Genomic DNA, 17,933 nt, shown 5'->3' on the forward strand with positions numbered 1-17,933 from the left:
AGCCCCAGCACAACATCCCTCCAGTGGCTGTTGCTGGTGTCTACCTTATCTTTCTTTTTAGACCGTGAGCCCTTTGGGGACAGGGATCCATCTTATTAATTTATTATTGTTTTCTCTATGTTTCTCTTTGGGAACTTTTGTTAAAAATTGGTATATAAATATTCATTTGTTTGTATTGAGGCAGAAGCTTTTATTAACTAGGATCCTCAAATCTCCATCATCAGGATCTGAGTCAGTCAGAAGTAACTGGCACTAGAGTTTATTGTGGAATTGGCATCTCTCAGAAGCCTCATTCAGACATTATAAATAGAGGCAGAAGTCCTGCCTGGTGCATCATTCACTCTCCACTGCTGGGCAGGTCAGTCATGCTTACAGCCTTTGTCTGAAGGCAAGGCTGTATGTGTGATTGCACGCCTTTCTATGAGTGGGGTGCAAGTACAGCCTCCATGAATAATGTCTGAAATGAGGCTAGACTCTTTGGCTTGACCACTTTACTCCTTGCAGCAAAGGTGGCAGAGAGAGGGAGAGGATACAATCAGGGGCGTAGCTATAATTGAGCGAAAGGGTTCAAAGAACACGGGCCCCCAGCTCCTGAGGGCCCTCCAGCTCCATCCCTCCCTATTATCTTCATTATCTCCCTCACTCGGGGGGGGGGACTGCCAGAGAGAGGGATGAACACGGGCCCCCTCTCCCCTAGCTACACCCCTAGATACAATTTTTGTTGCTAAGGTGTTGGGATGGCTGATTCCACATCCAAAACATGAAGTCTAATTTGTGATGCACCAGCCACCAACCATAATTTGTGTTTCCAAAATGCATTTAAATTAGTTCATCTCGTAACATTACCACTCCATAGTGGAGTTTGGTGATTTCCCCTATTATTAGTGGGGTTTTGAAGGCAAAAATGATGGCTATATTGCCTGTCAGGAATTTGAACTGAGCCAAAAAGTATTCGTGGTTGATATCGCCTGTCTAGTGTAGTGTTGGGGAATGAAGGAGGAAAGGAGTAATTGGGCTGTATGTTGATTACATGTGCAGGTCAAGTACCAGGACCACAACAGCAGATTGCTTCATTGGAGTTGGTAGCTCAGTAAATGGAATGCAGGGCAAATATACATTATGAAAATTACTCCTGATCCTGGAGTTACATATTCACTGACCAATGTTAATGCCTTGAAGAAAAAGACCTGGCCGTTTGAATCAGTGAAACATAGTTTGCCAATGTTGATGGGACCCCCTGGCCTCTGGTGTGAGGCCCACAGCATTTGCCTTATTGCTTCTGCTCCAAAGGAATCTGTACATGTTACAATATAAGAAGCATGACAGGGGAAATCACATATTAAAATATAAATTTAAGTTTTTATCTTTGAACATTTTTTAAAATTAAAACAAAAATAACTCAGGATTTGTTACTTATTCTTTCCTTAACAATGACACATCCTTTTTTTTTCCCCCCACGCTTTTGAAAACATTTAGTTGCAGCTCACTGTTCTGTTCAGGTGACACTGTTCAGTTTTTAAAAGTCCAATCTTTTGGTCCACTTGCCAGACCCATCATCCAATCAGCAACAGATCACCTGCCATCACAGACCAATTAATCCCTCTCAATTAATGAGGTCATTCACACAATCAAAAACAGTATTCCGCCCAGGTTTGGGAACTATGTGTGCTCCAATTTTCATTTGTGTGAAAGCTAGGAGTAAAGCCTTAGCAGTGCCTTTGACAAGCAATCACTGGTGAGAGCATCAGCTAAACTAGGGGTTCAAGTTATTTTATGCAAACCTATTGTCTTTGCCCCGTTATTGTATGGAGTAGAGATTTGAACCCTGATCATAGCCGCCTATACTGTTTCCAACAGATAATAGAAGAAATAACATAAGTCCCAGAAGGCCAAACTAGATGTAATGTTGCAGATACCTGAATGTATCTCCATCTCTTTAAACTTCTTATTAATAACAGCCATGGGGAGGGGATTCAGATCAGAACTATACCAGGTGGTGGTGGTGTTTCTTCTGGAGCTGTTTTCCTGACAAAACTCACTACTCCCTGAAGTTGCTGTTACTTCCAAGCCACTATACCTTATATCTTACTGCCTCTCATGGCATCTAATGCTGCAGTTATAACCGTAGTTGTATATGGGCCTACACAGCAGGAGTCCATCTTGATGATAATTTTAGTGATACAACCATGTAATAACTCCAGTGATTCCCAAGAGATTTCTGCAGTGCATACTTACCAGACAATTAGATGATAATTATAGAGTTTGCACCTTGTGTATATCTCATTTGTAGAGTTTGCACCTTGTGTATATTTTAGGGCTACGCTGATCCTAAACATTTGTGTCAATATTAACATAGTTCATGAGACGTCTGCCGCCTCAGTTATGTCCCAACCTAAGCACATTTGCTAGCGCTAATATGCAAATTTTTAATCTGCAATTTAATACTGATTGTGGTTTTTAACCAAACTTTTAACTTGTTCACTGAATTTGGTGATTTTATTGATTTTATTGTATATTGTATCTATTTTATAAATGTTGTGAGCCGCCCCAAGCAGTAGTGTACTGGAGGGGTGGGGTATAAATATTTAAAATAAGAAATAAATAGGCTGCAATTGTGTGCACATTTACTTTTGTGCAAATACCACCAAAGACAATTGTGACAAGGCTTCAAGCAATACTGCATGCAATATGTCAGCAAAGGTGCTACCATTCATTTAGCACTCGGATTCATCACTTTAAGAAAGGTGTGCACAGGTTTCTGAAGTATGCTCCTGCATTCCCTATCAAGGAACTAGAGATTCAAAATGTGACCACAGTCTTGATGTTTCTGGCCAAAGCAAAATGGTTAAACAATTCTGTGCTTTAAAAAAAATAATTATGTGTCAGTGTAAATCTAGAAAAATAACGTTTGTTGCATAGTTTTACTTGAAAGCAATAGATTTCCTTCAGTGATAGCAAGAGATATAGATGCCCCCATATTTTACCACGCAAGGCAAAAGCAGCTTGAGGCAATGTTTAGTGGGAAACTGCTAGAGGGTGAGGGAAAGGGTTCAGAAGCTCCTCTCTCACACATACCACTACCCTGCAGGTCTTCCACTTTAAACTGCAGTCTCCATGGCTGCATTTTGTAAAAGAAAAAACCCAAACATTGGGGACAAAGTACATGCACATGTAGTTTGGCCCTTAAAGCCAGCTCTAGCTTTTTGGATAAATTAGAAAATAGGGAGCTCAGCTTGTATAGTCTTTCCACACAAGCCACTACTTGACCATCTTCCATGTTTATGGGACATGTTGGCAGCTGTGTAGTTCTGCATAGTATGTTGTAGTATGACCCCACTCTGTCACGGAGAAGACCTCCTGTATTTATCCTCAGTATGGCAAGCTGCAGACAATATAACCATGCTATGGAAGATATTTTGGGAGGGGTGTGTGCATGTGTGTGCATGCATCTTACCTTCTTGGGTTAGTTCTAAAATGAGCTTAGTAGGCTTTCTCTTCTTGTTGGGAGCCGGTGTTCCTGCAAGAGGCATGCTGTGCAAAGGATTTTCTGTATGAGAATGGAATGGAACAGTGGAAATGAAAGCTAGTTTATGCTGGACAAATCGCTATTGTCTGCCTCTTTCATGATGAAGCTCCCAAATGTACATTCTGTACTTCCTCTCTCCCGACACCTGGTGTGTCCTTCATATATTGAAAAGGTGCTGGCCAACTTCAGGCCCCAAGACAAAGGGCATGGACTGATACTTGATAGAACCCTTCTCTGTTTCCACCTGTTCACCCCAACAAACTCCAGGCACAGGGAGTGTGGTTACCTGGCACACTCCTGTTTGCCCTTTTCCTGGGTACAGTGTAATTTTTTTCCTAATGCACGAACAGGACTAATGGCTAAGCAATGTGTCAGTGATGGAATAAGTCATTAATCCAGTCATTAATGGCCAACTCCTATTATTCAGATGTTTAAGAGCAACCTAGCATGAAATTACATCCTGTGTCAGCAGCTATTTACATAGGAGTTGGCTTAATCTGCCTTATTTCCTAGATACTTCATTTGCATTTTACTAATTTCCCTCAGCCTCTGTATGTATGTTTGCTACTTTCTCAGGGTTCAGTCACGTGTCATATGTAGTTATTTATTCAAGAGTTTTTCACCCTTATATTTCCTTTTTTTGGTCATCTTTTCCGTTCTGTGAATAAAAGCAGTTTGGGGTGAGTGATTTTCCGCAGGAAAACAAACCATTGGATGGCATGTAACATGTAGTTTCACCCTCCTTTAACTTGAAGCATCTGATATAGGAAGCTGATTGTTGCCTATGGAATAGCAAAACAACAAGCCTGTCCTCCTTTTCTATCTTCTGACAGCCTGTTTCTGTCTTCAGTCTGCTACCCTACAGGCTAACATTTATTATTTATCTATTTCTAAAATCCGTTAGTCACAGACTCTGCAATATGCACACAAATAAGCCATAATAATATTAATAATAATAAAAGATGCAATTAGCCACATATGGCTATTGTTTTCCACAACTTGTCACCAAGTCCTAGCCCCTGCTAACTAAACAAATAAACATCTTATGAAGTGGTGGGTCTCATATTTAGCAAGAGTGCAAGTGGAGAAAGATTCGACTCAAATCCGACAGATTGCATCATAGAGCACATTTGAATACCTATGCTCAGGCGATACGTGCTGCAAAGAAGCGATTCTTTTCTGCCCGTATTGCATCTGCAAGTTCACGTCCAGTGGAGTTGTTCAGGGTTGTGAGAGGGCTAGTATGGGCCCCTCCTCCTTTGAATCTGAATCTGGAACCATCGATTACCCACTGTGATGTGTTTAATGAATTCTTTGTGGGGGAAATCTCTTGAATTCGGGCTGACTTAGACTCAGTCTCCACAATTACTTCAGTGTCTGATGTGGAGATGTCCAGCGACTCCTCTTCTGAGGTTAGGTTGGATCAGTTCCAGTTTGTGATTCCTGAGGACGTGGGCAAGCTGCTTGGAGTGGTACATCCTACCACCTGTTCTCTTGACTCTTGCCCGACATGGCTTATACTGTCTGGCAAGGGAGTTGTTGTAGAAGGCCTGAAGAAGCCTAGCTTGGATACCTCAGAGTTGAGTAACTATAGGCCTGTGTCCAAACTTTTGTGGCTGGGCAAGGTGATTGAAAGGGTGGTGGCCTGCCAGATCCAAACAGTCTTGGAGGAAACCGATTATCTAGACTTTTGGGTGGGCTCTGGGGTGGAGACTGCTTTGGTTGGCCTGATGGATGATCTCCAATTGGAAACTGACAGACAACGTGTGACTCTGTTGGTCCTTTTGGACCTCTCAGTGGCTTTCAATACTATCAGCTATAGTATCCTTCTGGAGCTTCTGAGGGTGTTGGGAGTGGGGGACACTGCTTTGCAGTGGTTCCACTCCTACCTTTCAGGCAGGTTCCAGATGGTATCCCTTGGGGACTGTTGTTCTTCAAAATCTCAACTTTTGTATGGTGTCCTTCAGGGCTTTGTATTGTTTCCAATGTTGTTTAACATCTACATGAAACCACTAGGAGAGATCATCAGGAGATTTCGTGCAGGGTGCTATCAGTATTCTGATGACACCCAAATCTACAGTACCTCTCCATGTCAACTTCATCGGGAGAAGGCCTGCCTGGAGGCAGTGATGGGCTGGATGAGAGATAACAAACTGAGATTGAATCCAGATAAGACGGAGGTACTCATTGTGTGGGGTCGAAACTCTGGAGCTGAGAGTGATCTGTCTGTTCTGGATGGGGTCACACTTCCCCGGAAAGAACAGGTATGCAGTCTGGGGGTACTTCTGGATCCAAGCCTCTCCCTGGTGTCCCAGGTTGAGGCAGTGGCCAGAAGAGCCTTCTATCAGCTCCATCTGATACACTGTTTCTTGAGATAAACCACCTCAGAACAGTGGTACTTTTGTTGGTAACCTCCAGACTGGATTACTGCAATGCGCTCTATGTGGGGCTGCCCTTGTATGTAGTTTGGAAACTACAGTTGGTCCAAAATGCGGCAGCCAGGTTGGTCTCTGGGTCATCTCGGAGAGACTCTGTTACTTCCATACTGAAAGAGCTACACTGGCTGCCGATATGTTTCCAGGCAAAATGCAAGGTGCTGGTTATAACCTATAAAGCCCTAAATGGCTTGGGTATTTAAGAGAATGTCTTCTTCTTCATGAACCCCACTACACATTGAGATCATCAGGAGAGGTCTGTCTGCAGTTGCCACTGGCTCATCTGGTGGCTACTCGGAGACGGGCCTTCTCTGCTGCTGCCCCAAACCTTTGGAGCACACTCCCTGCCAAAATAAGAGCCTTCCCATCTCTGACAACTTTTTAAAAGTCTTTAAAGTCACATCTGTTCACCCAGGCTTTTAATTAAATACTGTTTTAATAGTTTTAACATTGTTTTAAAATATTGTTTTAACATATTAAATTGTTGTAATGTTTTAACTTTTTGCTGTCATTTATCTGTTTTAACTAAAGTTTTGACTTTTCTGTTATTTTTTGTTGTAAACCACCCAGAGACATAAGTTTTGCACAGATAAAAATAGGTTAAATAAATAACATCTGCCCCGGGGTCTGTTGCTTGTGACTAGGGAGTGAGTGAATGTGCTTAGATTGTGAACCTTTTGGGGATAGTAAACAATTTTCTTCTACGTTTTGCTATATAAATTGCTACAAGAATTTTTTTATTGAAAAGCAGCAAATAAATAGTGATGATAATGATAATATTATAATTAATGTCTAATTCTGATATATCCGCATTTTAAATACATATGAAGCTGCCTTTTACTGAGTATATCTAGGAGTATATCTACCGTCTACCATTGGTCTATCTAGGATAAGTTACTCAATAAGTTAACTGTGCATGTTGAAGATTTGAAAAATATAGTCAGGGGAAACAATTGGCTTTTGTGAGGTATCCCAGAGAGGGATGGAGGGAGAGGATGGCTTGTTACTTTAGTGGAAAATTGGATTGCTGCTTTAGACTTGTAGACAAAAGAAACTCAGTTAGGTTTACTGTTCAGACTGAAATTCCATCAAACCGATCCAGATAAACATCCCAAAGACTTTGTTTTAAATCTGTTTCACAATATTTTAAAGAAGTTGATAACAGCATGGTATATGGCAAAAACCTAATTTGATGATTGATTAGTCTATTCATATATTATCAGACATCAGCTGAAACTTTTAAAGCAGTTTCAGTTAAAATAAATTATCTCTGCATTGCAATAGTGGGGAAAAGATTAATTATTGATGGGTTTTCTTTTTTGATTTGGTTGGAGGTCCCCCACCCCCACCCCAAAAGGGTGAGACAGGGTGTGTTTGTATTACTACGACTACAACTACTACAAATATGTATATACAACTTTTCAACAAAAGTCTCCAAAGCAGTTTACAAAGAAAGAAAGAAAGAAAGAAAGAAAGAAAGAAAGAAAGAAAGAAAGAAAGAAAGAAAGAAAGAAAGAAAGAAAGAATGCTCCCTGTTCCCAAAAGGCTTACTAAAAAGAAACAAGACAGACACCAGCAACAGGCACTGGAGGAATGCTATTATGGGGATGGATAGGGCCAGTTGCTCTCCTAAATAAAGAGAATAACCACTTTTAAAAGGTACCTCTTTGCTCTGTTAGCAGTGTGCATGTGTCCATGTGTGTGTGTGTGTCTGTCCTGTGAGGAAAGGTGGTTTTGTTTGTTTATTAAGATAGAACACTATCAAACAACATATTTAAAATAGGTATGACTTGGGTTAATGTTTTCTATTGCATAGTTTTGTTTCCTGTGTAGTATGATTAAGCTTTATCATTTTTATGGTGGATGTGTGCTCAGAGGATTTTTATATGTGCCTATGTTAATATTCCAATTTCAGTATATTATTAAATGAGCTGTTGTGATATGCCCTATTTTTACAATTTCAAATTCTAATAGTGAAGATTAAATAAAGGCAGTTATAAACTGGAAGAAACAGATGGTTATATGGTGAATCTACTCTGTTTCTTTTGAATGACAGTTTGTAAATCTTGTAATTTTTGTCAAATGTTAAGTGCTTTATTTATTTTGAGGAAAATAAATATATATTTTAAAAATAATCATGATCCTGGTTTGTGTTTAAACTGTGTTTTGAGTTCACAAATCTTAGCATCCTTCCTCCACAATCTACCAAAAACATCTTAATTCTACGTTGAAATTAAAAATTTGCAGTGACTAAACCCATTTTTATGAACTTCCAAATTGCATAGTTCAAATTAATTCAAATTAGTGAATTCAAATCAAGTTTTCAGCATTAATCATAGCCTTCTCTTTATACATCCTTAGAAGATGGATGGATGGAGCTGGTTGATATGTTCTAGATTTCCCATGAAAAAAGTGTCCTAACCAAAATTGCTGTCCATGAACAAAATCTTGATTCAAGGATCAATTCTCAGTCCAGATACATGATTGAATACAAGCTTGACTTGTCATAACAAAAGTCATGTATAGGGGGATCCACCACTACATCAGTGTTCCCTCTAAGGTGCGTGCACATGCACGCACTCACAAGTTTTTTGACGTCCACTCAGTTAATTTTAGATTCTGCTCAGGTTGACTCAGGAAGCCCCCACCCTGAATGTACATGCACACACACTGCTTTGATAATGCCACCTAGAAAAAAATTCATCTTGCACACAGACGAAATTTTTTTAGAGAAAACACTGCACTATATCTGTCAAAATGATGAGACTCTTGGCTCTTGGAATGTAAAGGCCTTGTTACTGGGGCAAAGTTATTAATAGAAAGAAAAGATCATCAAGGAAGACACCATTGGGGAAACAGAGCAACCCGAGGGAGGAGGCTGAATGCTAGTATTGCTTTGGTATTAGAGCAATTAGCCTGTGTGCTTTTTCTGCAGCGTGCGATGCCTACTCCACCTGTACACATGTAAATAAATAGATTTGGGTTTTAGCATCCATTTGGGCTCAGTTACTAACACAGCTAAGAATCATTTCATAGACTAAGAGAATGGGCTTGGCTGCCTGTGTGAAGCGCCAGGATTGATCTCGCTTTGGCCCCAAGCCTGGGAATTTCCCCCAGGTTTTAACCTGGGTTTAAGGGTGCAAGTGCACCCTCAACCCCAGGTTTGGGGTCATATGTGTACGTTGCTTGGGAGTGCTCCTGGACCCAAATCTCTCCCTGGTTTCTCAGGCTGAGGCAGCGGCCAGGAGCACTTTTTATCAGCTTCGGCGATATGTCAGCTACGTCCATTTCTGGAGGTAAATGACCTTAAAACAGTCGTACATATGCTGGTAACCTCCAGGCTTGACTACTTAAAAATGTACTCTATGTAGGGCTGCCTTTGTACGTTGTCCAGAAACTACAGTTGGTACAGAACACAGCAGCCAGATTGGTCTCCGGGACAACACAAAAGGACCACATAACACTGATTTTAAAGGAACTGTACTGGCTGCCAATATGTTTCCAGGAGAAATACAAAGTGTTGGTTATCACCAATAAAACCCTTAATGGCTTTGGGCCCAGGGTTTTTAAGAGAGCTCCTTCTTTGTCATGAACCCTGCCACCTGTTACAATCTTTTGGAGAGGTCCGGTTACGGTTGCTGCCGGCTCGTTTGGTGGCGACCCGGGACTGGGCTTTCTTTGTGGCTGCCCCAGGGCTTTGGAATATTTGTTTTTTATTTATTTTTATTTGTTTTACATTTTATATCCCATTCTTCCTCCAAGGAGCCCAGAGCGGTGTACTACATACTAGGGTTCCCCTCACAACAACCCTGTGAAGTAGGTTAGGCTGAGAGAGAAGTGACTGGCCCAGAGTCACCCAGCTAGCTTCATGGCTGAATGGGGATTTGAACTCAGGTCTCCTCAGTCCTAGTCCAGCACTCTAACCACTACACCACGCTGGCTCTCTGCTGACCCTCAGGCTTTTATTTTAATTAGAATTAATTTTAATAATTTGTTTTAGTAACTGTTTTATGCTATTGTTTTTATTGTAGTTTTTGGATTTCAATCTGTGACATTTTTACTGTTTTAAATGTTGTATACCGCCCAGAGATGTATATATCAGGTGGTATAAAAATATGACAGATAGGATGAATGGATGCAAAATAAAACAACACATACAAATAATTAAATAAATAGTAATAAATAAATGTGAATGATTTTACAATTCTTAGTTTTTAGGTTTTTTAAAATAACTTTTAATTTGAAATTTTAAAATCTGTAATTCTGATTGTGGTTTTAGCTTGGATTTTCAACTTGTTTAACTTAATTTGGTTAATTGTATTAGTCTGATTTTACATTGTAACTATTTTATAAATGTTGTGAGCCACCCCAAGCAGTAGTGTACTGGAGGGGCGGGTTATAAATATTTTAAATAAGTAAATAAAATAAATGTGTGTGCACAGGCTGAAGGCGAGAATGTGACACATTCACTGATATAGGGCAAAGTACAGATGTGTGTGCAGGAACACAGGAGTGGATCAGTGAAGTCTATATAAATTATTTAGTACTGAGCCATCATCCTGTCTAGATTGGTTTCTTGGTCATACCACAGTGTAGGAAAGGGACAGAATCAAGAAACAGCCTTTTATATATAAAGACTACCTATTTTCATGGTAGTCCAAGGGCTTATTTGATCACTACCAGAACAATTCTTAAATTATGTATTCCTATTAGGAACAATAAAATAAACCCATAATCAAGCAGACAGACACAATGCTTTTCCCAAGTTAATACTGCATTCTAACTATATGTTCAGTAACAAGAGGGCACTCTGCATCTATCTATCTATCTATCTATCTATCTATCTATCTATCTATCTATCTATCTATCTCTATCTCTATCTCTATCTCTATCTCTATCTCTATCTCTATCTCTATCTCTATCTCTATATCATCTCACAACCACCTGTTCAAGAACCTTGCCCAAAAGGAAAATATTTGTAACTAGCCAGTCTTGGCTGCTATCTTTCTGTGAGTCCAGGGGGGGGCGGTTTCTTTAGGAGCGGTCTCCCAACTGCCTCCTTCAAAGCAGCCAGGTCTACTCACTCCTCTCTCTCTCTCTCTCTCTCTCTCTCTCTCTCTCTCTCTCTCTCTCTATATATATATATATATATATATATATTCATTCTCAGGGCCTTTTCAGATGTTTGAGTGCTTTCAGATTGGGTGGGCAGACAAGGAGAGACTGGTGATGAATCCTACATCCCAGGCTAATCAGTACCAGCCGGGCCCAATGCTGTGGCAAATGCAAACCAGCGACTGTGGGGGCACTCTGGGATGGGACACCCATGAATTAGAGTGGTCCCTGGCTAGCCTGGTGACAGTGAGAAGCTAAACCAGGCATGGAGATGTGTTGCGGGGAAACCTGACTCTTTTAAGGGGTGCTTATCACAGCAGTCACCGGGACCAGGAGGGATGTTGCTGAGGGACCCTTCCCAGGGCTTTGGTAGAACTGTCATCCGGGCTGAGTGGTAACAGCCCTCCAGCCTGCACGTGTGTCTCTATGGCCAGGCACTCTCATGAGAGAGTGGTCCACTCAGAAGCAGGATCCATCTTCACTGCCTTGGGAGCATCTCTTGTAAGATCAAATCCTGCTCTAAACGGGCAGTTCTGCTCATGAGGTTTGGCTGGGACTGAGCATGCTTTCACCACACGGAAGAGACTGGTGCCCCCTTCCCCTACCAACTGATACAAAAATAGATCAAAATCACCCAAAACCAAAAGGGCAAATCATAAAGCATTCCAGCCTGTTCCTAGCTGTCTAATCCTATACATCCATACATCACCATTTGTGTGTGGGATAAGGAAGGGGGTCGGGGGAGGAAAGTAATAGAAATCCCCAGAGATTGTGGGGGTGGGGGGGTGGGCAATGATGATGTGTCTGTTGCTGGAGAATGGACTGGTGTGGATGTGTCACAAATGGCTATTGCCGGTAACAAATTCATTCTTCACTTCGGCAGCACATATACTAAATTCATCCTGTGAACGTATGAGAAAAAATAGAGGGAACGTTTGTGCAGTCTATCTTTAACCACTACAAGTGAGAAAAGAGGGGCCCAATCATCGCTGGGAAGGGAAGAGAGGGGCCACAAACCCTTCCTCCCCAAGTGAGGAAGACCGTGGTTCGAGCAGTGTGAGGAAAGGGTTAAAATGTCTTTGTGTTGGCCTAGGGTGGCTGAACACAGCCAAAAAGGCACGATCACGCTGAGCACCCCCCCCCCAGCACTGAGGCCAAGGGTTGCAGCTTCACTAGCGGGCTGATGCCTTGCGGATGTCTGGCGATGTGAACGGAATGGAGCTTGCTGGGATGCTGCCTGGGGGGACTAGGAAGAGGGAGGGGGTTCCTCTGTCCACAAGCCAGAAGATGCCAAAGCAGAGTCAATTGTCTGTGACATGATTTCATGCTATGTCCGAATGGGGCCTCTAGCAGATCCGCTACCTGAAATCCTAGGTAGAACCACATGGCTCAGAGGTAGATCCCGTGATTGAGGCACCCAGCATAGATTCCCCAGAAGCTACTGAGGCACCCCTGGCCCAGGCCCGAGAACCTCGAAAACGCCACGTGTGTCCCCTCTGAGTCCCTAGTCAGGCAGACGACACAAGCAGAGGGAGGTACTAACTGCCAAGTGCAGGAGCGCACGCCTTGCAGCCCAACACTTGCCCAGAAATGGGATCACTCAGGAGCGGTGCAACCAGCCAACTCCAAACTTCTTGAGAGTAGGGCTGATCTGATCAGTATTACGTATACTGTGGTTCAGCTCTTCGACTCCAGCTCCTGAACTGCTGGATGAGTATTACCCACAAGGACATTGGTTTCCTGGGTGTGTGACAGATGGGAATGGTGGGAGGAGAAGCTGCTACTCCTGCCACCATCAAGTTCCCCCTGCTGAAAGGTAACTACCTCCTTGCGATGAGAGTGCCAGCAGTGATCACAACTAGAGGGCCTCCTCAGACCTAGAGCTGGCTCTTCCCAAGTGGTATCTGTGGCACACAGGACCTTTCACCACCTAAGATTGATGTGCTAGCTGCAACCACTCCTTCCATGCTCTGGTATCCTCTTGTTTGGACTATTGCAACAATGTGTTGTATGTGGGGCTGTCAAAAGACAGAAACTTCTCAGAAACTTCAGCTAGTAAATGCAGCAGTTAGACGACTAATTGGGCAAGCAGGATGACCACCTGGGACCTGCCCTTGTTGCTGCCATTAAAATTAACTGGAAGGGGGACTTGCACTGGCTGATTTGCCCCAGGACCCACATCCTGGCAGGACTCTCCAAGAACATCCCTTGGAGAAACGGTGCAGGAGGAAGAGTTATTATTATTAATTATTATTATAAATTTGATTTCTATACTGCCCTTCCAAAAATGGCTCAGGGCGGTTTACACAGAGAAGTGTAAGACACCTGTAAGAACATGTAAGTGTTAGACACCTCCAGAGTAACTTCCCCAGACAAATTAGCAGCCCTCTATAGCTGCTTTGAAGTTTTAAAAAGAGAAACAACAACAACAAATGTTTATATACCGCTTTTCATCAAAAGGTTCCAAAGTGGTTTACATAGAGAAATAGCAAAGAAATAAATAAGATGGATCCCCGACCCTGAAGGGCTCACAATTTAAAAAGAAACCTAAGATAAACTCATGAGATTTCCTGATAATAACTCTCATTTGTGGTGTCCAGTTTGGTTACAAGCTGCTACTCACAGTTCTGCCTGGGAAAGAACCTTGCCCCCAACCTGATCCTGAGGAATGCCTCTAATCCAGGTAGGCCCAGATCAATTCATACATGACCTTTTTATCCTCACACACAGAGATAATCTCAATGGAGGAAAACCCACATGCATTTCGCTGTCACTTCTAAAATGCATCACAAGTGTAATCAGGGATGAAGCTAGGGGTGAGGGGGCCTGATAATGAAGAAAATAGGGAGGGGTGGCGCTGGGGGCCCCTCAGGAGCTGGGGGGTCCCGGGTTCTTTGAACCCATCCGCTCAGTTATAGCTGCACCTCTGAGTGTAATATTTTGCGATGAGTATACAGGCTTAGAAGCTAATTGGTTTCTTGCCTCAAACACTCTCAGCAAAGCAAACAATCATGCTGCACTTTAGACGTGAGAGTATATCTCGGAGAGACCACATTACTCCTTTGTTGATGGAGTTACACTGGCTGCCAATAGGTTTCCGGGCAAAATACAAAGTGCTAGTTATAACTTATAAAGCCCTAAACGGCTTAGGCCCTGGGTATTTAAGAGAGCGTCTTCTTCTCTATGAGCCCCACCGGCTGTTGAGGTCACTTGAGGAGGTCCGTCTCCAGTTGCCACCAACTCGTTTGGTGGCTACACAGAGACGGGCCTTCTTGGCTGCTGCCCCGAGATTGTGGAATGCGCTCCCTGCTGAGATATGATCCTCCCCATCTCTCGCAATTTTCAGAAAACACCTGAAAACACACCTCTTCAACCAGGCTTTTTCAGCTTTTTAAAACTTGTTTTTAAATAGTTCTGAATATTTAATTGTTGTTTTATGATGTTTTTAATTGTTAATTATTGTTTTATGTTTTATAATTTTTGTTTTAATGATTAATTGATTTCAATGGTGTTTTAATGTAAACCACCCTGAGCCTTTTGGAAGGGCGGTATAAAAGTTTTAATAATAATAATAATAATAATAATAATAATAATTAATAAAGAACCGAGAATAATAATAATAATAATAAGAAGAAGAAGAACTGAGCAGAAAAATGGAGAAATAAGCCCCTGCATGGTCAATATTTGCACAATATAAGTGGAAAATCAGACATCACCAAGACCTGGCAATGGCTTAAGAATGGCAACTTGAAGAAAGAAACAGAGGGTTTAATACTGGCTGCACAAGAACAGGCACTAAGAACAAATGCAATAAGAGCAAAAGTTGAAAAATCCACAACAAACAGCAAGTGCTGCCTTTGTAAAGAAGCAGATGAAACAGTGGACCACCTGATCAGCTGTTGTAAGAATATCGCACAGACTGACTACAAACAAAGGCATGACAAGGTAGCAGGGATGATACACTGGAACATCTGCAAAAAATACAAGCTACCTGTAGCCAAGAATTGGTGGGACCATAAAATTGAAAAAGTTGAAGAAAATGAAGATGTAAAAATATTATGGGACTTCCGACTACAAACAGACAAACATCTGGCACACAATACACCAGATATCACTGTAGTCAAGAAGGAAGAAAAACAAGTCAAAATAATCGACATAGCAATACCAGGGGATAGCAGAATAGAAGAAAAAGAAATAGAAAAAAATCACCAAATACAAAGATCTACAAATTGAAATTGAAAGGCTGTGGCAGAAAAAGACCAAAATAATCCCAGTGGTAATTGGCGCCCTGGGTGCAGTTCCAAAAGACCTTGAAGAGCACCTCAACACCATAGGGGCCACAGAAATCACCATCAGCCAGTTACAAAAAGCAGCTTTACTGGGAACAGCCTATATTTTGCGACAATATCTATAATAACCAACAGTACTGATGATAAAATTCTGGCATCCCAGGTCCTTGGGAAGGACTCAATGTCTGGATAAAACAAACCAGTCAATAACACCTGTCTGACTGTGTAAACAAGAAATAATAATAATTATATATACCATAAGAAAAGAAAATCACCTAAGAAGGAACCCAGAGTCCATTGCCTGACTGGAGGTGATAATAAGGCACTTCTAGGATATTTTAGAACGGGATCTAAAGCAAGCCTGTCAGTTCAGTTTCAGCCATGCAGGGAAGTATATCTAGGGGAAAGCTCTGAGCATGGAAGAGAAGGCTCCTCCTCCACCTCCCCGCAAATCACATTATGTCATTTGTACAGTTTGTGTTGTTGCCCCAGTACTTGCTTTTAATTTCAATTTCAATTTTATTTATTTATTTTATATACTGCCCTTCCAAAAATGGCTCAGGGCCATTTCTGGCAAATTATGTCACACGGTTGCCTCTGCAAAACCAGTTAATTTTTCCATTAACTTACAACTCCTTCTTCAAACTTGTCTGCATTGTAAAATATAATGCCCAGTATGCTTTAACTACAATTCATGTTCTTATGTAGGCTTCTTCTTTCTCAAAAGACACCGTAGTTCAACTTCTTTTCAATACTAGTTTCTCATCTCTCTATATATAGATAGATAAGAATCTCTGTCTGCCTTTCTGTTCTTGTGTAGGAATAGGAGGTATCTTTAGAGAAAGCTACCATGGAAGTCCCAAACATTAATTTCTTACCTAACAACCTAAATTTAGCTTCCAAGACATCTCTCTGATATTTCCCTGTGTCACTAGTATCCACTATTCTACAGGCCCTTTAGCACCGTTCCATAAAAGGCTGTCTAGATATCTGACAACTCTAACCAGCTTTATACCTGGGAGGCAATTCTTCTTGTGGTCCATCCAGTCATTGCAAACTAACTGTATACATTTTTCCACATCTACTTTGTATCAGAGGTTTGGTCCCTTCCTTGAGATGAAAGAGGCCATCATATTAGCGGAAGGTTGGGCATGTGTTAGCTCCTCTTCAAAGAGGCAAATGACTGCCTCAAATCTCTTGATCACAAAAGCTCACTAGAAATGGAAATGTTCTAGTATATCTCTCCTAGAATCTCACCAATGTGCCATGCTCTGATTCTCTGAGGACCATAAGGTGCCTGCAACAGCAGATATAGAGAGCTATCTTTACATATACACCACATTCATACAGAGCAGGTCTATGTTGCACTGACTGCAATAAAATAAGAATCACTACGCCTACTGTTTTGTGTCCATTTGATCATAGGACATAGAATGAACTTCAAGATTAGAAAATGCTTTTTTAAAAAAACCTGATTGTATAGGGAAGTTCCCACATCTTATTTTAATAAAATAAAAATATAAAATATTTTTATTTTATTAAAAATAAAAATGTTTATTTTTATGAATATGGAAATTACTGATACCAGAAAGAACAAAAGCAAGACAAAATTGATTGGCTAGAGAAGCAGCATCACATACCTTACAAGTGGGATGCCCATCTTTCAGGTTTATTCAGATTTTTGCATTAACCTGCCCTTAGGGTCAGTGGATACCTGATTCTCCCTTAGGATTTAAAATTGTTTCCCTTTGCAAACTAAGCACTGTGTGCTCATGTATAAGAGAAGGAACAACTTGTTAGCTTCATTTGCTATCCAAAATCAAGGTTATGGCAGTGGATGTGTTAAAAAAGAAAACCACTGAACTTCCAGTTTTGCACCCACCACAAAGTTCCATGCCAAATTTTCAACCACAGCAAAATAGGTAAGGCTTTGCTGACAGATGGCACAACTGATAAGAATTTAGAAATCAAAGAAATTGCTCCTTCTATTTAAAGCGGAAGAAGACATCAGCTAGCTGGACCCCAAAATTCTGCTTCTGCCATCTGTTCTCCAATCTCTGATTAGAAATACAGAATTGCAGGCATTATACTGAGAGGATTTGTGAAGTGTGTCAATTGCAAACAAGATTTTTGTTTCATTATTCCTAGATTTCAGCAGCAGAGGATAGTATTGTTGTTTTCCTATAAGGCTAACACGAAATTTCATCCAGTAATTCCTGATTTAAGCCCAAGAGTTCATTTTGGGCTAGAGCTCCTCCATCCCCAACTAAAATGTTTTCTGAGAATTCTGTACCATTTGGAGCTAAGAGATGTGTTGTGAAGGCCAGTATTTTATTTTAGTGCTTCAGTCAGAGCAGGTGAGATCAACAATGTCTTCTGGATGGGTGTTAATTTCTAACTTCCAAGGTTCCCTTTCTAACTGGGCTCCATCCATTACAGCTGAAAAGTTCATACCATACAAGTGCCAAGAGTGTATCCCTACATCAGAGGCAACAGGTCTGCTGATAAAAGTGCTGTATCAATTCAGTGGACACCTGCCGTAGCTACAGACAAGAAAAGCAGAACTGG

The 17,933-nt window shown here is 41.3% G+C and overlaps 1 protein-coding gene across 2 annotated transcripts in view; it reads right to left on the minus strand.

Moving 5' to 3' along the window:
• The window catches only part of MYOZ1 (myozenin 1), an 86,667-nt gene that overhangs the window by 67,901 nt on the left and 833 nt on the right, over window positions 1–17,933 (minus strand). Inside the window, exon 2 of one of the 2 annotated variants that reach the window (XM_053313102.1) lies at window positions 3,455–3,547. The exons of the other annotated variant lie outside the window; for it this stretch is intronic. Coding sequence (XP_053169077.1) covers window positions 3,455–3,530 — 76 coding nt within the window. The 5' untranslated portion in view covers window positions 3,531–3,547. The remainder of the gene's footprint in view (window positions 1–3,454; window positions 3,548–17,933) is intronic. 2 annotated transcript variants of the gene reach the window in all.

The sequence above is a fragment of the Hemicordylus capensis genome, chromosome 3 (genome assembly GCF_027244095.1).
Source record: "Hemicordylus capensis ecotype Gifberg chromosome 3, rHemCap1.1.pri, whole genome shotgun sequence".
NCBI lineage: Eukaryota > Metazoa > Chordata > Lepidosauria > Squamata > Cordylidae > Hemicordylus > Hemicordylus capensis.